The sequence below is a fragment of the Mustela erminea genome, chromosome 16 (assembly GCF_009829155.1).
Source record: "Mustela erminea isolate mMusErm1 chromosome 16, mMusErm1.Pri, whole genome shotgun sequence".
Taxonomy (NCBI): domain Eukaryota; kingdom Metazoa; phylum Chordata; class Mammalia; order Carnivora; family Mustelidae; genus Mustela; species Mustela erminea.
This window is the reverse complement of record NC_045629.1, coordinates 28,380,365-28,404,303: the sequence shown is the minus strand read 5'-3', so window position 1 is coordinate 28,404,303 and position 23,939 is coordinate 28,380,365. Positions and strand designations below refer to the sequence as shown.

At 37.2% G+C, this 23,939-nt stretch overlaps 1 protein-coding gene and 1 long non-coding RNA gene across 8 annotated transcripts in view; one reads left to right on the top strand and one right to left on the bottom strand.

Moving 5' to 3' along the window:
* ZFHX4 (zinc finger homeobox 4) overlaps positions 1-23,939 on the bottom strand; it is a 185,881-nt gene that overhangs the window by 129,657 nt on the left and 32,285 nt on the right. For all 7 annotated transcript variants that reach the window (XM_032316169.1, XM_032316164.1, XM_032316171.1 and 4 more), the window contains exon 3: positions 23,515-23,939. This exon ends at the window's right edge or, in 6 of these variants, runs on beyond it. In XM_032316169.1, coding sequence (XP_032172060.1) covers positions 23,515-23,939 — 425 coding nt within the window. The remainder of the gene's footprint in view (positions 1-23,514) is intronic.
* LOC116575065 overlaps positions 17,249-23,939 on the top strand; it is a 21,538-nt gene continuing 14,847 nt past the window's right edge. Inside the window, exon 1 of the long non-coding RNA XR_004279584.1 lies at positions 17,249-17,456. This is a non-coding gene — a long non-coding RNA (uncharacterized LOC116575065). The remainder of the gene's footprint in view (positions 17,457-23,939) is intronic.

Genomic DNA, 23,939 nt, shown 5'->3' with positions numbered 1-23,939 from the left:
GGTATCCTTTAAAAAGGCTTTGAAAGTGTACTATTGAGGCAAAACCCCTTTAAAAAAAACCTAAGAATTTTTGCAACAGCGTATTATATGAACCAAGTTTGCAGCATTAATGGATTTGCATCAGAGTTGTAAACTCTTCAGTCATTATCTCTTTGTTCATGTGGTCACAAAGCATTCCAATGGCCACAACTAAACCAGTTCCTCCTCTTTAAAAATAATACAGATGGACTTCTTTGGGGGATGGTTTTAATATTGCCTGTCTGCCAGGGAGGAGACTCCTCAAGGTCTCCTTTGTCCTTATGATTCCAAGATGAATTGGTTTTTCCAGAATCTTCTAACTCCATTATTCCAGAGGTAAATTACTTCTTATTAACAAATAGAAAAACAAACACCCAGCTCTCCTTTGTCACTTTGAAGTTTGTTTTCTCCCAGTTACACGGAAGGATTTCTAGCTCGTTCTGACATGCAGTACAAAGATGCACATGGCCTAGCTTCACGTCCCTTTATTATTTCACAGACTTCAGTAAATTCTGCTCTTATTCTTCTCCTTTCGAGATTTATTAATACCAGCTTTTAGTCATCTGTAAACCCATCCATGCTGGCTGCAAGCATTCTTGTTACCCTGATCTGGAGCTTTTCAATCTGTTATATGTCTTTTGGGGTGAAAGGTTCACATCTATAATATTTCTGTTTTGTTCATGCTGATGCAATAGAATTTTATAACATACAACAAAACCCTGGAATCTCAGCAACAGCATATGTAAAACATGTCAGGAGAAAAGGCAAACCCAGGACCACTGTGAAGATAGTGCCAAAGAGGCCCCGTCCTCGAGTCACCTACCCCACGGGAGCACTTTTCCAATTAATTTGAATAATAGGTCACTGAAATTGAACAACAGAAATCATCTTTGCTCTCTAAACTCATGAAAATTAGATATTTTGTACCAAAAGTAAAAGGGAGGACAGTTAATTAAAGGTTTGCCGGAATCATTTCAAGTCACAACTCCCCACTTCGCAGCCTCTCTTCACTCCCCACCAAACAAAACAAAATATTATTAGAGCAGGACCACTGTTTCAGCCTTAATCCCACCCATTTACTGGCTAGATTTATTTAAATTCTTACAAAAAAAAAAAATTAAGCTTCAAAGCACGAGGGTTGCACCATATTTCTCCAATAATCTCGATGTTGGCTATCATTACAATTACACTAAATCTGTAGGGTGAGGAATGTAGTAAAGAATAGAAAATGCTTCCAGAAATTCTTCCCAGTTATCTTTTCATTAGGTATATTTGTTCCACTAAAAATTTCTTAATAAAAACAAATTTTTTCTCTAATCAAACCCCTTAAGAACCACCTACAAAAGCAATTTCAGGAAAGGAGGTGGATGTACCCATGCTTTAGCATTAAATTATCTCTGACCTTGAAATATTACCAGAGGCAATGAGGTCATATTCATCATCATAACATTATTTGGAGGTTAAGTCTCTCAAATAAAACTTACATTTTTCTAAAACCTATGAGCATGGTGGGAAATCTTCTAATCATCAAAACCAGAATCACTTATTTCAATAATTAATAGAACTAGTTGTGAATATGAATATTTAAAGAGTCAACACAAAAAGACCTAGATGATTCAAGGTAATCACTTCCGTTAACGATTGGGGGGCTCTCCCAGACTGTGTTAGGAGTCACTAATAACCCATTTCAAACCTGCGACTTGGCAAGGGCCTCATTTCGATGGCCTAATAGTGTCAGGAGCAGATTTCCATGTAAATTATTAAAAAACCATGATAAAGGCCAGTACTGCCACCTGCATTGATCTTTCGTCTCTTGATTAACATGGGGCTGACTTTCCAATTTGTGGATTAACTCTACCTTTTACTAGTTCTTTTTCACCCACTGATTTCCTGCCTCTTGGCCATTTCTTAGCTCATTTTCATATCCCCCAGAGGGGAAAGAGAGAAAATTAAACTCAAACCTATGGAGTTTGCTCTAATGAAAGGAAAAGGAAGGGACTGGAAACCCCTGGCTGAAATGAGGTTTGAGGATTTTCATACTTGCCTGGGTTCCAGTTAACCTCGGCTATCAAGGAGCTCCGTCATATGAAGTCATTTACCCCTCCCCTCCACAAGACGATTTAACTGTGACCACAGTGGGAAAGCTATTACACCAACCAGAACTTTTCATAAAGTTCCTTAAACAAAATTACGTGGAAGAAGATAAATGAATACAGATCTTGAGACACATATACAGAAGGTGCAAAATTTCAGAGGGAAAAAAAAAGAATTTAGAGCACGTATCTGCTCCAACTTCAAAATCATTCGTATGTTGTAGTCAAGAAATGGGGCGTAGCTGCTGAGAATTTATTAATAGGTTTCTGCTTATGTACTGCTTTAACTGATAAAACATCTCAGTCCAAGTCCCTCAAGGGTTAATGCTGCCGGGTGAGTGGAATTCATGAGCGTAATCCTAAACAAGTGAGGTGAAGTTCTATCAGGTCTATTTCAGCGTATCAGGGATTACCGCTAGCTGTCTAATCCTGCTGAGCCTCAGGGAGGAACGTTCTATTGTATTTGAAATCCTGGCCAGGAAAGAACAGAAGGTTAAATGGGTGCCTTGCTCTGTAATCAAATATCACAGGCACTACTTATCTATTCAATGAACAACTGACGTAGAAAATCAATTAAGAACCAAATAGCTTCTTAGGAATTTTTACCCAGAAAGAGGCAAGATTTTTTTTTTTTTTTGAAAAATGAGTTTATTTGATAGGTTTTAGAGAAAAATACCACAAATTCTGGAGCTTCTAAAGTTGTTGATCTGGTTTCTAAAATACGTCTTGCCCCGTACTCTTTAGCGCTTTTGTATTTTTTCCTCGTGAAATGGGGGGCATTTCAGGAAAAAGATAACACAATGGAACATAGTTGAGTAAAAGGGAAAGCCATGTAAAATTGATCCCCATAAAACACTGCTAAATCTCATCAGAAGTTCTGAACAATTATGCAAATATATATTATTGTTTCTGTTGAGATTATTTAAATCATTGGCCTCTTCTCAAATACATTCTTCAACAGTGCATCATTAATGGAAACATTATGAGCATGGGTTGCGGGGGGGAATAACAGTGGCCACAGCTCTAGGGACCTTTGTTCGCAGCAGGAAGAGGTTCCTTTTGGTGGGCTGAAGGCTAACACCACTGTGTCACCGCCCTCATCCTCTACCTATCACTCTGGGTAGATGTCACAGTTCATGCACACACACAAACAGGCTGACCTGGCTAGTTCTCCTGACCTTGGACAGGCCTAAGATCAAATCTAGTTATTAATAATGGGGGAAGTCAAAATGCAATCTTCCAGACACTGGAGAATCGAGCTAGAAAAAATGCAAGAGGGACTCCCTGTCAATAAGAAGCATCATGATGCTAAGGGTTAAAATGTCCATCTGGTCCTGAGCAAGAGTTAAGATAAACTTTTTTTTTTCTTGTTCTGTGAATGCTATTGCGAGAAGTTTGCTCAGGGCCTTTATATGCCCAGCTTATCTGTCCTTACACTTTCAATTATTTTTGGACTCTTTGCTTTATAAGAATTCTTATAAGGTAATCCATTTGCAGGCTAAAGCAGATATAATTGGAAAAAATATTGCCCTTTCATAGCCATGGAAGATACTTTACAAATGGGATGAAATACTTTTAATACCCTCATTGTAGTTCAATGTGCATATAATTTTAACCATGGGTTCTCATTCTCTATAATTGTTATTCTCTATAACTTTCTCTCAGAGTATATCCATAATCTAGGCTAAAAAGGGGAAATATGAAAAAATCATTTAAATGTCTAGGCAAATACAAAATGCGCTACAGTAATAAATGCATTACTCTCTCAAACCACTACTAAAATTAAAGAGGGAATTTCATCTAATATTCCTTCCATAATTTATACAATCATTTCCATGTTCCCAGGTTACAGGCCTCTTGATAAGAGAGTTATTTAACCTTCATGATAATATCAACATTAAGGATTTGGCCAAAATCTCTACTACAGGGCTACCAATAGCTCCTATAAAAGTCCATTTGGAAAATCATCATTAAATTTTAAATTAATTTTTGATTTAAGTACAGTCCCCAAACAACACAACTATAGAAAATGCACTTCTTCAAATCCTGGGAAGAATTTTTTTGTCTGCACTACACATGTAAATTTTTAAAGAGCAATAAAATCTTTCTTTCTCCTGTTTTTTTAAAAAAAAAAAAAAAAAAAAGAATATCCTCTTTGATTTTTATTGTCTGCTGATCACCAAAAATTATTTCTTTGAGAATCTATCTAGTCTAATGTTTCTTAATTTCCTGCATGATGAACTATCCTTTTCAGCTCTCTGTGAAGGTCCACTCAAAGGCTTCACACCAACAGGCACAAAGACTTTACATGGTATGCAGAATTATGTTACAATAAACTGCCCCTCTCCTTCAACCTCCTGGTATTTTATATCAGTTGCTTCCTCAAGCAACACAAATCCACTAATGCTTTAATTTGTGACACTGCTAACTGGTATTAACAGATTATGACTATGAAATGTCCTTGCATTTATATTGGCACAGAAGGATGGTATGTTTGTCACAGTAGAGCAAAATGCTTTAGGTCACACAAACATACAATACAGTACTATGTCTTCTACCTAAGCACAAACCTCAAAAGGTTTTATTTTATAGTGCGTTTATAGTACCCTAATGCGTGCTCACTGAAATTTATCCTTAAATAACCAAAAACCCAGGGCTCACCCTAGGCAAGGCAGAAAACTTCTGCCCTGATCTACATGGATCATCAGGGCTCAAGGAACTGGTCAAGCCAAAAATATTCGCAAAATCTAGAAATAATTTTCTTTAACCAAATCACCCAGTGATTTTATTAGCGTGACTCTTTCAGTCTGTGGGGAGGGAGCTTGTTTTATTTGGGTCTCTCATGAAACACAGGCTACATGGCCGGTGGGACTCAGATACAGTTTGGGATTGTTAGCTTACAGTATAACCACATTTAAAAATATAGTTCTTGTTCAGAACAGATTGATTATTTCGAAGTGATCTATAAAAAAATGACCCTCCTTTATGAAACAGACAAAGATCCAGTTTTTAACTTGCCAGTAACTAAATAGAGTAACTTTTCCAGAGTAATGTGTTATGGTAATATAGATTCTGTTGCTCATGAAATTGGACACCCTATTTATTTGCTTCTTTTTAGCTTTGGTTGTCATTGTAGCTATCAGTATGTATGTATTAGATGATATATTTGGGAGAAAAGAAAAATATGGGATATCATTAGAAGAAAATTGTCAAATTATAGAACATGCAATACACAGATCTCTTTTATAAACTGGATAAAAATATAGACACACATCTATATCTACACACCCACACACCCATATACCCCTCACATACACACACGCATACCTCACACGTACACACATTTATATCCATATGTATTCAGAGAAACAGAAAGAGAAAATATACACTATTATGAAGAAAAATGCCAAAATCAAATCTCAAAATCTGCCTTCCTAGAATAGCAAGAAAATAAAAAATTGCAGAATCATTACAGTGAGTTACAAATGAGCATCCAACCCAGTGGGCCTGTGGAAGTTGACTCTCCTGAGACTTAGAAGATTCCTGTTCAGAAAAGAGACTATATATCTGCTGCCTGGGGATATCTTCATGTACAAGGAGAGTGGATTTCTGCAACTATGATGAAGCAAAGCATGATTCCAAAAATTTACCAAAAAAGATATTCTTACAAAATTCAACCCAGGGGCCTTAGATTTTTTTTTTTTTTTTTTAAACTGACTTTTGGATTCTGGAATGGTTTCTTGGCCCAACAGTTCACTGAAGTGCCAGAACTTCAACAAAAGAACAGCTGTTTTGTACAGAAAGATTTTCTTTATAAAGGTTTGCCATTTTTCCTACTGAATCTTTTTTTTTAAATATCAAAACATGTCAGACTCTTGTCCTTAGAGGCAAAACAATGAGCAAGACTCTGTGATGCCTTCCATGATTTCCCTGGACAGAATATGCAGCATCGGCAGACTCTAGCAAAATCCTAGCCTGGGAAAGGAGGAGAATCCGAGAGGACACTAGAAGATGTAGCTTCTCTTCTGAACACAGGAGGTACATATGTGAATGGAGCTGAACTTGGTATGATCACCACGTTCACTATTTTCTCATGCGTCTGTAGATCTCCAGTGACCTTCAACATCTTCCAGCCCTGAGATCCGAAATCACAGATTATCAAGATCATCTCTTTGAATGAAGAGATTCCTGGATGAATCCCTAAAGTACATGGCCTTGGAATTAGTATGTTTTAAAAGTTCTAAAGAGTCTAATGATCAGCTTCCTCTCATCCAATCCTCCAAATCATATTCTCAAATACATCAATTGGATATGCAGCCATCTCTAGCATGCCTTTTCACACGAGCATTTCATGACTCCAAAAAGGTTGAAAGGGCTTGCACTATGATAAAATCTTGGTGGTAAGTGCCTTTTTCTGTATGACAACCAACCTCTAGTGATGTCCATTCTGTTCAGCCACCAGCTGCTCTTTTAAATACCCCAATGCATGGGCACCTGGGTGGCTCAGTAGGTTAAAGCCTCTGCCTTTGGCTCAGGTTGTGATCCCAGGGTCCTGGGATCAAGGCTTGCATCAGGCTCTCTGCTCTGCAGAGAGCCTGCTTCCTCCTCTCTCTCTGCCTGCCTCCCTGCCTACTTGTGATTTCTCTCTGTCAAATAAATAAAATATAAAGAAAAAAATACCCCAATGCAATGTCTCATTCAAATTCTCCACTTGTTTCTAAGATTAGAAGAGTCTGACTTATCAATTACCTACATACTAATAATGCAAATAAGTATTCCAGACTTTTAAAAATCTGTATTATTTGTTTACAATAGTAATTAATGATTGCTTTGCCTAATATGTGATTATGTGTTCAAGGCGTATCTCCTCCACTAAAATGTAAGTTCTACCAGTGCAAGACTTGTATCTTTCTTGTTTGATGTTATATCCTAGTCCCTTTCATGGGGCCCGACAAAGTGGGCTCTCAGTAAATGAATAAATGAAACAATTAGTATCAAATAAATAAATAATACACAGGGATTAAAGGATGTAGTTCAGCTGCTTAAATATGATTATTACCCTGTTTCCTGTTTATAAGAAAAATACATAAACATATATTTGTGAATTAAACAAAACAATGGAAAACTGGCAATCTGATCTATGCATAAATACATCAGTAATTTAAGATAAGATCCTTGTTAAAGCTTCAGACAAATTCAGCTCTGAGAACCACAGAAGTGAATGTATTTAGACCAGACCTCAAAGACCATTAAGTTAGTGCCAATTTTACTCATAATGGTAACTCAGGACCCATTTTACAGATGAAACAATTGTGGTACCAGCCTAAGGGCAAAACTAAAATCAATGCCAGACAGGGAAGCTTTTAACAGTCAGCTGTGAGCTCCACTTACTACTACTTATTTGCAAATTCACACTTGGCAGACTTGAAAACTGGTATTTAAAAGTGTAATACACAGCTCCTTTTCTGCGGGCAAAATTCTAAGAAAGAATGGATATCGAAGTAAAAGCACACAAAAGGATACACAAATAGTTTTTTTTCTATGAGCTATATTTACCCATGTTCGAGTTGATGAGTATAGCTATATTCCTCTTCAAAGCAAATTTCAATTGAAGGCCAATTGGAGAGATAAACTTAAGAATGGCTTTTCAAGAATGACAAGTCCTAATATAATAGTGTAACCAAGTGCTCTTAGAGAAATTAAAAAGGAAAGTGTCTTACCAATAATAAGAAAAGCAGAAGCTATCTCCAACTACAAAAAGCAATGCCCTTAGACTAGATATGCTGACAAGACATGAGTAATATTTTCCACATATAAGAAAAGCTTTCATCTCAGAAGACTTTTTTTTTTTAAAGATTTTATTTATTTATTTGAGAGAGAGAGAGAGCACAAGTGGGCAGAAAGGCAGACAGAGAAGCAGGCTCTCTGCTGAGCAGGGATTCTGATGTGGGGCTCAATCCCAGGACTCTAGGATCATGACCTGAGCCGAAGGCAGAGGCATAACCAACTGAGCCACCCAGGAACCCCTCAGAAGACTTTTTTTAATTAAGATCTACAGAACTCGGTAGAGTGATTTTTTTTTTTTCCTCTCCATTTACTAATATATTAAATAAGTCACAGAAATGCTTGCCAAAAGCCACGTAAAGAGTGAGAAAGTCAACTGGACACTTTAAGACAGAAAATGCCTACCCTTTCTTTTCTAAACTTTCCTTAAGTTACACAGAAACGCACGGATAGATGTAGACACAGATCTCGGGAAAGACAGATGTGCATTGCTTTCACTGTCTTTCTCCGACACATCACCCACACCTTCTCATCACCCTGCACCCCCAATTTGGTAATAACGGGAAGGTATCAGAAAGTGAGACCTACCTTGTCAATGCTTATTAAACTTGTTAGTATTCATAGACATTAGAGCTGACATAGGCAATTTCTGTTTTTACTGTGTTTTAATCTCAAGAAAGCAGCTCCAGAGAATCCTTTAGCATGAGATAATATGGGAGCTTATCATGTTTTCTTGCACAATTTCTCCTTAATTTTTTTTCATAGTAAAACAGAAAGGAGAAATTATGCAATGCTATGTTCTAACAGTAGGAACACTGGCAGCCCAACCCCTGACTATACCAGCCCAACCTACCCATGTCAATAGGCTTTATGAAGATCAGAAGGTCTTTGGAAATTGAAAACTTCAAGGAACATTAATAATTGCTGAATAAAATAGGATGATATCTCAATAGCTATAAAATATTAAGACTATTTTACTAGTAACTAATTAGATCAGGTATTTTTTTAAAATTGTATTTCTGCCTTTATACCAACAAAAAGAAAATTCTTCTAGTTAGCTAAAAAAAGTACCAACTAATATTTCAGTTTCTCCATTATGAAAACATAAAAATCACACTCACAAACATCACATAGGTGAGGAAGGAGAGGCAAAAGAGAGCAAAAACTCAAATTATACTGATACTATACATTATTTTTCAACAATAGGACAACATCTTTACTGGTGTGAAAGCAAATAACCACTCTCTGTCAAAGTTCTACAAGGCAGGAATCTAATTTTTTCTCCCAATACCACAGGAAATCTAAATATTAACTTTCTAGATGACACAAAGGAGTAAACATTGCTAAAATGTGTTGTAGAAAGTACTAGAAATGTCTCTGCAAACTTCTGGAATTCAGAAAGGCTGTTAAATAGGGCAAAATCACAAGTGAAAAAAAGCACAAATAAAAAGCATTATATATTTTCTTCTAAAGACTGGTGAGCTCCTTGAGGACAGGAACTGAATCATATATCCTTTGTGTCTGTCTTACTCACCCTAGGGTTCAGCACAGCCTGTTTTCAATGAACGAGAACAAATAAGCATTTGTGTATTACTAGAACATCAATCTAACAAAACTCCTTCAGTAAATTTAAGTTATCATAAGATATTCCAATTTTGCATTCCCACAAATAAGGAGAATTCAGTTCTAGATATTTTTCAAAGAAAATGCTATGAACCACCCCCCCGCAAAAAAAAAGAAAAAAAGAACTTGAGTATATACTGTTCCCAGAGATTTTTCTAATTTGCTATCCCAAACTATCTCAATCTCTATCTACCTCATAATTACTTCTTTTTCTCTCTCAGGGGATTCACATCCTTCTCAAAGATTGACAATTATAATTACACTATCATTTCCATCCCTTCTGCCATGAACAAGACCTTCCACTCCAGGCATCCTTCTCAATGGAAGAGCTTTGTTGTGACACAATGTCCTGTTTAAGACCGTGGGTGCTGGAACCAGTCAAAATGAGTTCAAATCCTGACTCTGTTGTCACTCTTACCAGCTATGTCCTGTTGGATAAATTAAGCTTTCATTGCTTTAATTCATCATCTTCAAAATGGGCATAATAATAGTAATGACCTAATAGGGTTGCTGTTTTATTTAATGAGTTAGTTATTTTTTTAACTTTAGAAGATGATTATCCACCACCTAATAAGTGCTCAGGAAATGTTAGTGTTAATTTCTTCCCTGAATTCATTGGCCAAAGTAGAGTAGAAGATGCATAAGGTTGGGTGATTGGGGGGAAAAAAAAAAAAAGAAAAAAAAGAAGGAAAAGAAATATTTAAAGAATTAAAGAAAAGGAAGGAGCTGACCAGGTACAAAATAAGAAGTAACCGGCAGAAATGACAGTGAAGTTGACACAGTGACAGCCAATGCAGCAATGCCAATCTTGGATGAATATCAAAGAGAAACAAAAACATATGTCCACAGAAACACTTGTCCACAAATGTTCACAGCCTCGTTACTCCTAATAGCCAAAAAGTAGAAACGCCCCTAGCAGAAGAGAGGATTAAGAAAATGCAGTTTATCCATACAATGGAAATCCCATAATAGAAAGCTAAGAAGGCGGGTGAAAGGATGGGGTACCAGGGTGATGGGCGTTAAGGGGGGGCACTTGAGGTAATGAACCCTGGGTGTTATCTGCAATTGATGAATCACTAAATTGTACCCCTATAATATAGCATAGGTTAAGTAAACAGCATTTAAATAAATAATTAAAAATAAAATTAAATTAAAAGGTATGAATACAGAGACACACTACAATATGGATGAATTTTGAAAATATTATGCTAAGTGAAAGAAGTCAGTCATAAAGTGCCACATATCATATAGATTCCATTTATATGAAATGCCCAGAACAGGCAAATCTACACAAACTGAAAGCAACTTGTGGCTGCCTAGGGCCAGGAGATCAGGGATAGGATTATTCAGGGGTGGACTAAATTGGACAGGATTTCTTTCTGGAGTGTTGAAAATGCCCTGAAATTGATTGTGTTGATGGCTACATACTTCTGTGACTAGTCTTAAAAAATACTCCATTTCATTGTGGGGTGCCCGCCTGTCTCAGTCGGGGAAGCATGCGGCTCTTGATCTTAGAGTTGTAAGTTTGAGCCCCACATTGGACATAGAGATTACTTCGAATACCTTTTTTAAAAAATGAAATATTTCATTGTGTAATTTAAATGGTTGGATTGCATGGAATATGAATTCTATATCAATCATATTCAATAAATACAAATTCTATATCAATATATATGCAAATTTTTAAAAAACCCACAAAACAGAAGACAACATTCATTATACTGTTCCCATGGTAGATTTTGTAGCATATAACTTTAGTTCCTTCCGTTTCTGATTTAGAACTGACTTCTTGAAACTTGAAGTCACATTTTCCTATATAATGTCCTGCTTAATTATTGAGATCGTTGTCTTATTCCATCATTTTTCCACTGTGGATGTCATACATTTGATTGGCTTAAGAAGATACTTGTTCTGGTTACCCAGTTCCCTGAGTTTCAAAGATCATTCTGAGTCTAAATGTCTTATGGTATCTGTTGTAACTTTAAGACAAAGAAAAGAATAGAGCACTAATTAGGTAGGCATTCATTTGAGAACACCTTTGCTTTTAAAGATAATTTTTAAAAACACGTAGTGCTTAAGGCTTTGTGAAAAGATATCTGCTCCAATGGGGGACTAGACCCTGCCTTTTTTAAGGAGAAAAAAGGCTTAATGTGCTCCCACAATTAGTAAGGCCATTTACTTTTTGGAAACCTATCACTTTTACCAAATCATATCCTGTTCCCTGAACCTTTGATTAGTCATGTGTACATACAGAACTGATTTCAGTGCTTGCTGACGAGTCTTGCACAACATCATCAAAGGTTTATTATCTCTAGAGACTGAGAACACTTACAATGTGCAGGAAGAGATTTCTGCCATTTACTTAAAAACGGAGTAAGTGGGTATTAATGATTAACTTGTGATCTTCATCAATTTTTTAAAAACAAGTCTTCATATACTGTATTCTTCTTTCTCTCTTACACACACACACACACACACGTGTGCTCATGTGCGCATACACACACACACACGTGTGCTCATGTGCGCACACACACACACACATATGGATGCATGCAATTTTTTCTACAGTTTGAATAAAATAATTATAAGTAGGTGTCCCTGGATATGTACTGAAAACATTACTGGAGTACTGGCATTTTGCCTTTTCAACTACTTAACACATGAGACCTGAATATATCCACATTTTTCTTTTTCTTTTTAAGATTTTATTTATTTATTTGAGAGGGAAAGAGAGAAGCAGACACCCTGCTGAGCAGAGAGCCAACATGGGACTAGATCCCAGGACCCTGAGATCATAACCTGAGCCAAAGGCAGACACTTAACTAACTGAACCACCCAGATGCCCCTATATCCGCATTTTTCTACACCCATTGATAAAGGATTAAATTGTTCACTTTTTGGAAAAGTGTTAACATGTATATCTATGTATGTATATATGTGTTAATTTCAAAGTACTTCTGTATCAATGATCTTCCAGTAAGTTATCAAGCCATCATAATTAAAGGGGTAGCCATAGTTCTACAAGAGGGCAGGGCAGGGGGTCATGGGGGAAGGGAGGGGAAAATGAAACAAGATGGGACTGGGGAAGTAGACAACCATGAGAGAATCCTAATCTCAGGAACCCAACTGAGGGTAACTGGAGCGGGGGAGGGGGGGAGGGATGGGGTGTTGGGGGATGGGCATTGAGGAGGGCATGTGCTATGGAGAGTGCTGTGAAGTGTGTAAGGCTGATGAATCACAGACCTGCACCCCTGAAACAAATAATACATTATATGTTAATTTAAAAAAATAAAGAAAATCTGACTAATAAGCCAAAAAAGAAGAAGGAGGAGGAGGAGGAGGAGGAGGAGAAGGAGAAGAAGAAGCAACAAAATTACCTAGTACGTGTCATAAAGACTTATAAGTAAATACTATACTTGAGGGTCTATCTGGAAACACGTATCTAAAGAATTGTCTACAAAATTAAGCAATTAGGAACACGTTTTTGCATTTATGAGTTAAAGACGGTAATTCTATCCTCTGTGTTGAGAATGAGCACTCTAAAAACTAAGTAATTCTTCATAAAGCCCATCTTGGTTTTTCTAATATTTAAGGAATAACGAGAGCCAATGACCGTATTTCTCTGAAAAAAAGTTATTTATGAATTCCCCTTGGGTCTATTTTTCAGGAACTTGGTTATGAGTTTGGTTATTTGGTTATTCTTCTCAGGGAATACTCATCATGGAAAAACTTGGTACAATTGTTCCATCCAAATACGGTTTTTAAAAATTACTTAATGTGCTAATAAAAATTATAATAAACAAAAAGTAATAATAACCCAGAACTTGCTTTTAGCCAAATTATTTCTCAAAGGACACTGAGGGGCCTTGGTTTAAAAAGTATGACATAGTAAAGAGGAGACCGTTTTCTCCCTTCTAAAGCATGTGTAAGAGATTCACCAAGCAAACCAAATTCTAAAATGTATATTCTGGTGTTTGCATCATTCCTATTTTGGCATGTTAATTTTATTTTTTAAAACAACACTATTTGGGGCGCCTGGGTGGCTCAGTGGGTTAAAGCCTCTGCCTTCGGCTCAGGTCATGATCCCAGGGTCCTGGGATCGAGCCCCACATCGGGCTCTCTGCTCCGCAGGGAGCCTGCTTCCTCCTCTCTCTCTCTCTGCCTGCCTTTCTGCCTACTTGTGATTTCTCTCTCTGTGTCAAATAAATAAAATCTTTAATTAAAAAAAAAAAACAAAACACTATTTATTTGATGTGAAAATTAAGAATCCTCTTTCCCCTCCCCATGTCTGGTGTCACTTACTACTCAGTGGTAAGTGCTAATAGATGTTGAGTTTAAAGGAGATGCCTTGAAAACTGACTCTCTTTCAGAGGTGATGGCAATCAGACTTGCTACCTGATTTCTCACAGTTGAACAATGAATGGTTTTAGGCCCTAAGGACGTATGCTGGTGTTATTTTCAGGTGTGCCAAATGAATAGCTAGAAATATCTGAAGCTTTTGAAAGGTACTAGGCATTATAATTATCAGACTGTGTTTGCATGCTTTACACACACACCAGTTACAGATATTGGGAGACTCCGTATTGCTAACAATTCTGTCATTCCCAAACAGAGACAATTCTTGCTTTTCAATAGAAGAGCGTTTCATTAATGAAAGTGGTCAACTGCAACAACGTTAATGACTGACACTTTTTTGCAGGAAGAGGCAGCCAGGTTCAGGAACGCAAGATTTTACCCCCAGCATCTCTTAAGTTGAGTCAATGAGAATAATTCTAAGGAGATTTGGGGCTTTACTTTGGAATCATTAACAAAATTTCAAGGAGAGAGAGGAAGGGAATGCATTAGAAACATACAGTAGAGGGGTGCCTGGGTGGCTCAGTGGGTTAAGCCTCTGCCTTTAGCTCAGGTCATGATCTCAGGGTCCTGGGATCGAGCCTCGCATCGGGCTCTCCGCTCAGCAGGGAACCTGCTTCCTCCTCTCTCTCTGCCTACTGCCCTGCCTGCTTGTGATCTCTCTCCCTCTGTCAAATAAATAAGTAACAAATCTTAAAAAAGAAAAAAAAAGAAAAGAAACATACAGTGAAAAGAAAATTTCTGGAACCTTGTAACTAAAATGGATGAAAGTAAGAATTGAAAAATAAAAGCAAAATAATAATAATAATAATCCAAACAAGATATATGTTTTTTTAAACTAAGTAAGTAAGTAGCAAGTGAATAGGACTCCCTCCAGTAGTTATAAGGATGCCAGGAAAAGGGAATTGAGCTCTGGGCAGAGAGTAGACTGTGCTTTAGTTGTTCCTGTTTAGGAAGTTAAATGCTTAGGGAGGCACATTCCCTCTTTCAGGTCAGCGGGGTACCATTTAGTACATTACTCCTGAAATACCCTGGCGACCTGAATGAATTAATGCAGCTTCCAAAGGTGCTTAACTTGCAAGCACTGAGAGCTCAGGCACTAGAAGTGATAAATATTCTATTAGTTCTTTCTATTTAATACACCAAACACCCAAAAATGCCAGCAAAAAGAAGTTTCTTTAAAGGGAAAGAATTCCACTGTGGCAAGAGATATTCAGGCAACAATTTTAACCAGCAGTTGCTCCTTTCCACTTGTCGATGACCCAACAGGTGTGAAGTTCATCATTCTAGCTGGCTATGTTCACACTGGCCAGCTCTTGCGTCACATCATATCTGCAGGGTCTTTAAGGGAATCTGCTAACTTGAAGGAATAAGAGTGGGCTCCGAAATGATTAAGCCCTAGACAAAATTGTTATGTTTGCCTCTGGCACTCTGGCCTTCCTTTTCCTTTCCCACTCTCTGCTCTTCCTATCCTCAAGTGCAATGGAAAGTTTTCTTATTAACAGAGCCTCGTAATGTGGGCTAGAACTCAAGCACAGGCCCTTACCGTCTGTGAGGACTTGAGCAAGGCATTTTGTTCTGAATCTCAATTTCCCATATGTCAAAATGGGAACAGTAACACATAACTGTTAGGAAGAGTAAAATCAGATAATACAAATGAAAAGTCTAACTTCTTATGATTGTTGTCAGCCTATGTCCTCTTTTTAAATAGATAAATGGAAGTCAATTATCCATATGGTTTTACCTTTGACAGAATATTTGGCATCAGAAGAGGGGATATTATTGGTAAGATATCGTCCCAGTATCTCATCAATCATACATAGACAATAAATTGCCAAATCTATTTATAAACGAGGCTCTTCTTGACACAGGACACAATCATGGATGAAAAAATCAATATTTTAAAACTTTAAAAGCTTCCCTCCCAAACCTGAGTTAAGCAGTACAGTTGGACCTATCAATAACTCATTTCTTGCCATCTTCAGCTCTGCATTCCACTAATTTTATCAGCAGATAACCAGAGACATAGAATTTTTCAACTTTAACCTTCCTCTACATTACTCTTTAAAAGATTGCCTAATGGGAAAACACAACCTTGACATTTATTCTGTAAGCAACAAGAAGGGAGAGTTGCGTATTCCATGCTACCTAATGTTTCCACTCAAAGAAGGGCTTTAGGAAAATATGAATCAATAAAGTATTGTGTGTATGGCCCAATATACTTTTATATTGACATGTACATATTTAATATAATACATATATTATACTCAAAGCTACAAAAGTATTTTTCTTTAAAGATAAGGAAACTAGAATATTAATATAAGGTTATAAAACCACGTGAAACAAAATGTTGCCACATGTAACTGTTATTATCTAGGATAATAACAATCTTGTCCTTGTAATAATTTTTCTTGAAGGAGAACTCTGACAGTATTATAAACTGAACTCACAAAGATTCTTCAAAAGTCAAACTGAATTAGCATCCTGATCCTATAAGGGGGTTGACTGACATTGTAATCTAACATTTTGCATTCTTTATTAAGTGGTTTTCTTCTTCATTTTCTAGGTCATACATCAGTAGCATCATCCTCACGTATGAAGAAACCATAAATGTGCCAACTATTAGAAAAGCTCTGTACTGCCTTAAATTCTCACCATGACCCTTGTCTAAAACTGATCAATAAAGTCTTGCAATGCAAGAGAGCAACAAGAAGTCGAGATGATCAAGTGACAGTGCCCTACAACTACTGATGACCCAACAGAGCAGTCACACTCAGTCCTTTTACCAGCCACTGTCAAATAAAAGCCATGGAAGCTTTTGATGGCTAGTGTATGGGGTTCAAACCTTAATTTTATTACTCCCCCTGCCACTGGAAGAACAGAGTGAGCTTGGAAGCATCACCCTAGAGAAGATGGCTTACACCCTACCATATTAATGGGACACAACTTCCATCAACAGAGACCATGAGCTGGCACACAGTAAGTGCTCAATCAATGCTTCTGTGTCTATGAGAAGTATAAAACTTGGGGTATCATTCAGGTATTCTGCAAACAGAACACCAGTCCTTGGGCCCCTACCAATCCCCACATTCCTCTGAGGTTATAGGATCTGTGAAGATGCTTCCTCATAGGCTATAGAGGGTTGGGCCTCCATCGCTGCTCTTACTTGAGTAAGTCTTATCGTCAAGAGCTCTCCTGAAATACACTGATAATTTGGGAAAAGTGCCTTTTAAGGCTTGAATTATCTGAATAATGAACAAATCTCCACGTCTAATTGAACTCAGCCTGAGCATAGGCTCAGACTCAAAGCAAACTTGGTAAAGCATTTCCAGTAGAACTCAGGCAGGCCAGATGTTCTGGAAGCAGAACCACGGTCATTATGCACATGCCAGCTCCTCCCCACTCCACCCCGGGCCAAGACCCTTTCAGCAGCGCGAGGCCTGGTTAACATATGACTCTGGCTGCATTACCGCGTGGCATCCCAGCACCCATTTGAACATTTCAGCAATTTTAAACAAGCTCCACTGACAGGGACTATTACACTGAAGGCAAAGAAGCACACGGAAAGAGCACATTAATTATGAGGTAACACCTTTGTCTGCATTACCTAAATGACCTCGGGGCGGGTGACGCATCAGCGATTTACTACTTTTGGTTAAACCATACCTACACCTCACATGAGACAGAATGAACACAAGTTACACAAAAACCATAATATAAATCATAAAGTATGACTTGACATGGTCCTGAAGTGAAGTGAATAGTAGTGTCAAATTTTTTACTGTGTTTCTGAGATGAGAGGCTGTTTGATGTGTGGGAGGCAGTGCGGGTTCGGAAGGAGGTAAGTGAGGGAAGCTCTCAAAGTGGGGCTCTACCCTACCCAATCCCCATCCCTGGCAACATCACTACACCCCCTCACACATTCGAAAATTTATCCAGTTTGAGCAGTTCCTTCAAAACAGAATGCACCCAGGGAAAGACTTGAAAGTCATTTACACCTTTGGCTGCACTATTCTGCTTTTATGAAACGGCTGCTTTCCCCTTAATTAAGAGAATGCTAGTTTTCTTTGGGGAATTAGATGGATAATCTTGCAACATGGAGCACTTCCATGAAGAGAAGATCCAGGTGGGATAAAACAGTAAGGATTTCAGAGAAACAGAGAAGAGCATACTAGCGTGTGCCTGACGTGTTGGGAGATGGTAGCGCTGGTCAAGGAAAGACACGCCAAAGATAAAATGGGAAGGTTCCTTTGCACACTTGGCTTTCTCAAAATTTTGTCTGGGTTGGTTAACAATTTCACACACTAAAAATCACTTTATCAGTTCTGACATGGATGTAGTAACTTGCTAATGCCTGGTCTAAAGTAATCCATTTAGGGGCTGACGTGCATTAACATACACATTTTATATTTGGATAGACAGACTTTTAGTGATTTTTTTTTTCCAGGGGCGTACAAAGAGGTTCTCAGTTCACAATGTAATATAGTACTTGCCACGGGAAAGCAGTGAGAAAGTCCCTATTTGTGCTGGAGTAGCCGTCCTGTAACACATCGCTACGCTTCAGCAAATGTCAGGCTTAAAAACAGAAGGAGACATAGCAGATAGGGTTGGCCAATTACACTGCGATCTGAAAACACCAGTGATTTATTAGTTGCTATTAGCTAACCAGCTCCTCTCTATTTGATCTGCGTATTTATTAGTTATAAGTATTATGGAAGCACAGATTATTGTTCCACCACAGAAACTGATTTTTTTTCAACCTCTGCCTTGTCTTTTCATATGAGAACACAATAGAATAATTTGAGTTGTGATTACTTTTTTAAAAAGAAATCCTGCAACCGGAATTAAATTTCACAGTGCATTTCAACCTTGAAAGAAACATAAATCTGAAACTAATACCAAAAAGTATAAAAAATTTCCATATTCAGGTTAATGTTTGGCAACAGAAAAGAATAACTTTTGTTTATCTCTGAAAACAGCTTTCTTCATCTAAACAAATGACTAGAATAAGATTAAGAAAAACCTGTTTTGGTTTCTTAGATACACACACATATTCCAATTTCCTTCTGCACAATGACTTTTATGCAAATGCGTACCACACAATCTCCTGACCTCTTTTACCATCACACCGGGACAATGACAGTTCAATAATTGAAACGGTACATATCTGGTGTATTTGATTTTAAATTGCAAAGTTGGACTCAGGCCTATTGAAATGAAAATGCTTGTGATTCTTTGTTAATTCCAAACTGATCGGGTTATTATTTCCTACTAGTTAAAAAAAAAAATGTAGGTGAAGCTAATTATTCCATTTTTTATTTCCTTGCCACATACTTTTCCCAACGTGGTTCTTTGCATTCTCTTCTGTGACCCTCCCCCACACCTTGATTTTAGTTCTTAACCCGGATGCTTTCATCCATAACATGGATAATGAGAAAACTCCAAAAATGTTCCTTGGGGGAATGTTACACTAAAAGTTACCTAGGACTAAATCCCACGTGTGTTCTTTTGCTCACCATGGAGACAAGAGATTCATTCACTGTTCTCAGCCAATTTGAAATCCAAATATGAAAATAGCATTATGGAATTCAGACAGACTATTCTGCTTCACTACTAGCAGATGCAGGAAGGAAAAAGGCTGGTATGATTAAGCTTTTGACTTTGAACCAGCAAAGCTGTGAACACCTCACTTAAAAATACATATAATATTATAAGAGCAGCTGACGTGCAGGTGTGGCGAGAGGATTTGCAAGCCCTACCTAGGATGGGGGTAAACCAATCAGCTAGCTGGAAAAGTCTTGTCCGTTCTGAGCCAAGAATAAACTTAACTGTAAAACTGAAATATGGCCAAAGTCGTATTTGTTCTTCTAAGGCTTGAATATGTAGTGCTAAGTGGTTTCCGTTATAACTTTTTACTCAACTCTTTAGAAAAAGTTGGGGATCATTTAAGGAAGAGACCGATTGTAATGCATTTAATTTTTTTTTTTTTAATGAGGGTTGGAAGTAACAAGGTTTCTTTAATACTTACCTCAGGCTATTTACTTATTCATCTTACAAATATTGAGGATGTATTCTGTGAATACCAACTAACAAGAATTTGTAGAGGACGCAAAGGTGTGAAGTTAGAAGAATATAATCGAATCCAATAAAGCGGTTAGCTAAGACACACTGCCTTCGCATCCTATCCAGATCTGGATGTTGATGTAGGTACACGCACGTGCACACTTTACCTTACGACACTGACCGTAGCTATCTATGCACTCAGTATTCGTTAATCTCACTTAAATACACTTTTATACATGGAAGGAGAAGATTAGGGGCAATCTGTAGTTTCATTTTATTGTTTTAATTTCCTAGACCAATTTTGCTTCACCATTAAAATTTCTGGAGGAAAAGTCAAAATTGAATAGTGCTCAGGGCTTCAGAGAATTCTGCTTGAAGAAGTGAGTAAGATTTCCTTAACAATAACAAAATTCCTTTTTTAAAAAATTCTAAGGAAAATAATGCTGCCAAAGAAATGAATACAGCTTTGTTTGTTTTTGCAGTCATCGTTAGCAATAGACATAAAGGTATTCTTTTTTAAGTCCATATGGAAAGATCATCAACACATTCTGCCTCTGGGTCCTTTGCCAAAATACCATAACCCGCAAGCCTTCTACCTTAAACATAAAAGGAAAGGTGTTGTTCTGGTCAAATAAAGAAATAATTTTTACTAGCATACGTCTAATGTTAAAGCTGCCTAAATCCTGCCAAATACATTAAAACAACATCTGTAAAACAGATTTTCATTAAATTGATCAGTTTAAAGTTAAGCAGCTAGGCAGATGATGCTTTTAAGCTAACCCTTAACCTTTAACCTTTAACCTCCTTAAACTGGAATAAGGACACCCACTTCTTTTCGTAATACTGCTCCAGGTTGACAATGCAAGAGGTGAAGTGGTCTATTCAAATTGAACGGACACATCAGCACATTTAGAGTGTTATGAATCAATATGTTGTCAATAACAAGGAAAGCTGTTTTCTCACAGCTCTGTATTTGTCTTAAAACTGCTACTTGTCACTTTCCCTTAAAGTCTGAATAATTCACGATGCAAAATGATGTAAATTAAACTCCTAATGAAAATGAATTTTATATAGGAGATTATTGTCTAGTCATTAACTCAGAAACTATTTTAAGTCTAATTTTAATATTTTAGCCTATTACAAACCATCATTTTTTTTTTTCCCAGGCCCAGGCCAATTTGTTAAGTTCTCATTTAAAAGCAATTAATGTTACTTATGAAGCAATTTCATTTTGCCGACACAAGCCAACCAAGCTTGCTAATATTCTCATTACTACACTTGAAAATCCTCTATATCTGACTCAGACAGTTTCTGTAAATCAGTTTCAAAAAGGCACCCTCAACACACTACTACTCTGGAGTATTTTCCTAGTTACTACTAGAAATAATGAATGCCCCTTGAAGGATAATACAAAATAATATAGTTCGATTGTCCAATACCCAGTTTCAGTAGCTCAAATATTTATCTCCTCAATCTTCTTTTAATTCAAGGTAAGTTTGTTTGAAGTATGTTTTTGTTTGTTGGTGGACCATTTTTTAGACACTAGCCTGCAAAGACACTTGAGCATTTAAGAGATAAGCAAATAAAGAAGGGGGGGGACAAGTACATTTTTATATGACTTTATAACATTGTTAAGGGAAGAGTATATCTATTCTTTCGTTCTGGGATCTCAAGCTCTCTCTGCTTTAAAGCCTTCTTTATAAACAAGCTTTTATCTCATTTGGTTGTTACATTCGAAGGCAATATCCAACTCCCCCTGAAAGGAAACTTCAACACGAACTCTGACACTTAGCAAATTGCTCTGCAGATAGTGAGGGAGATCAACTCATAGTCAAGGAAAGGATGAATAAACTTAACAGCCACAGATACACACACGTTTAAATAATCATCAAACAATTAGATAAAACAACCTTTCCTGAGAAAATAAACAGTAACACTCTACCTTTCTTTAGCTTCCCACATGAGATCAATAAAATAGAAAAATTTGTACATTTATATCTTCTATTCACAACATGTTAATTTAAAGTGTTAGAGGAGCTGCGTGAATATAAACAGTTCATGAATATTCTATATAGCTCCCAGGGTCGAGATCTATTATTTATACAAACCTAATGTTTGTTTTTTTCGCCTAGGTATTCTAAAAGTTTTAATAGGTCAGGTATCAACAGGAAAAAAAAAAAAAGAGTTGACAACTGAATGGTAAAGCCTATGAATTATAATACAATTAATCCTGTATATTATATTTCCAATAGCATTGACTTAGAAGCTTGCCATCTTACACTGGGCTGCTACTCCCCTCAAACTGTATAACCTAAATCTAACGCTTTCGTTATTGATCCACAGAGCACTGATATCACAGGAACAATGTTACAGATTCTCACGCCACGTCCACAGGTTTTTACGCTCAGTATGTCAATCTAGAATTTGAACTTCAAGAAACAACCCAAACTAACAGTGCCAGCCCCAATACAAATAAGTAATTCTAGCACCTGATCTAGAGATCCACAATCTACCCTTTTTGCTGTGTGTTTATAGTTTGAAATAGTATTAGAAAAGCCATAGGTATTATAATCGCTGGTTGACTCCTGATAGTAGAGTTATCACTGATTTCTAGTATAAATCAATAGATAACACTTGCAAAATGGATTTTGTAATCATATTTACAGCTTGTTACAATGACTAATGGTTTGCAATATTTTCTGAATTTTAATATCCTCTAGACAAAAGAACTTTTTAATAAGTTACCAAGTTATTCATCATAGAAATGAATCTGTTACATTTGTACAAGAACCAAGACAATCAAGCCAATCCAGTAAACAAACTCACAAAATAAATTAACCAGTAATTAGGGTTTAGAAAAAGTCAAGACAAGTTGTGTAATAAATGGTGCTCACTAGTTGCCCATATTCATCACATCTGCATAGTCCTTTCCAGCAAAGATAAAAGTATATTTGCCATTTAATGAATATTTTTATTTGCGCCACACCCAGTGGAGGAATAAAAACATTACTAGCTGGGAAAGGTCATGCAAAAAACAACTGAGTTAAAGAGAAGACTTTCAACTGATGCTAAGGGAGAGTGTGTTTACTCAAAATTTACAGAAAAACAACGGAACACACACACACACACAGTCTAGATCGCCCCTGCTTGACACCAAACAAAAGACATTCACGAAGTGGCACAGTTTTTGTGATCTGTTCCCTATAACCATTAACACTTAGCCAAGAGCGATGCTATGTTTTTTTTTTTAATTAATCAATAAAAGGGGGATAGCAATATTATTTTATATGTGAAAATGCTCAGAAGGTTATTGCATTTCTGGGAAGCCAGTAAAGCAATCCATGCCACTGAGATAGGTATAAAAGCGACATATGGCAAATCTTTTAAATAAATTCTCCAATTGCGTGTATCTCACAATACGTTTAGTCATGTTAAGCAGAAACTGTGTACCTTGCCCTTCTATTTTTTTCCTCTCTCTCTCTTTTTTTTTTCCTTAACTTGCAGATTCGTGCTCCAAGCTCTGAAACAGTTAATCCCCTTTCTCTACTCTGTGCCAACGGAAATGGATGTCCCTGCTTACCTTGTAGAGCTTCAGGGCCGCCTCATGCCTGTGATTGGTGGTATGCAAGCGTAATTTATCCACACTGTTGGTGTAGTAGTCACAGGCATTACATTTCAGGTGAACGGGGTTGCCAATGGCAATGCACTTCAGCCTCCACTCATTGTTTTTGCCCCCTTCTTTAATGTGAGCCACCAGTTGATATTTCTGCATATGTTTATCAGTCTTGCAGTGGAGCTGGAAGTTGGCTTTGAGCTGAGTGTTGTAGTTACAAAGCTTGCACTGGTAGATATCTCCAATGACAGCCCTCCATTCCTCTTCAGGGAGAGAGCGCTCACTGCTCACATGCACACTTAGGGCCTCCAGGCTGTCAGAGGTGAATTTGTTGCAAACCGCACACTGGAATAGCTTCAGCGTTGGGTCACTGATATAAGGTGACAGCTCTC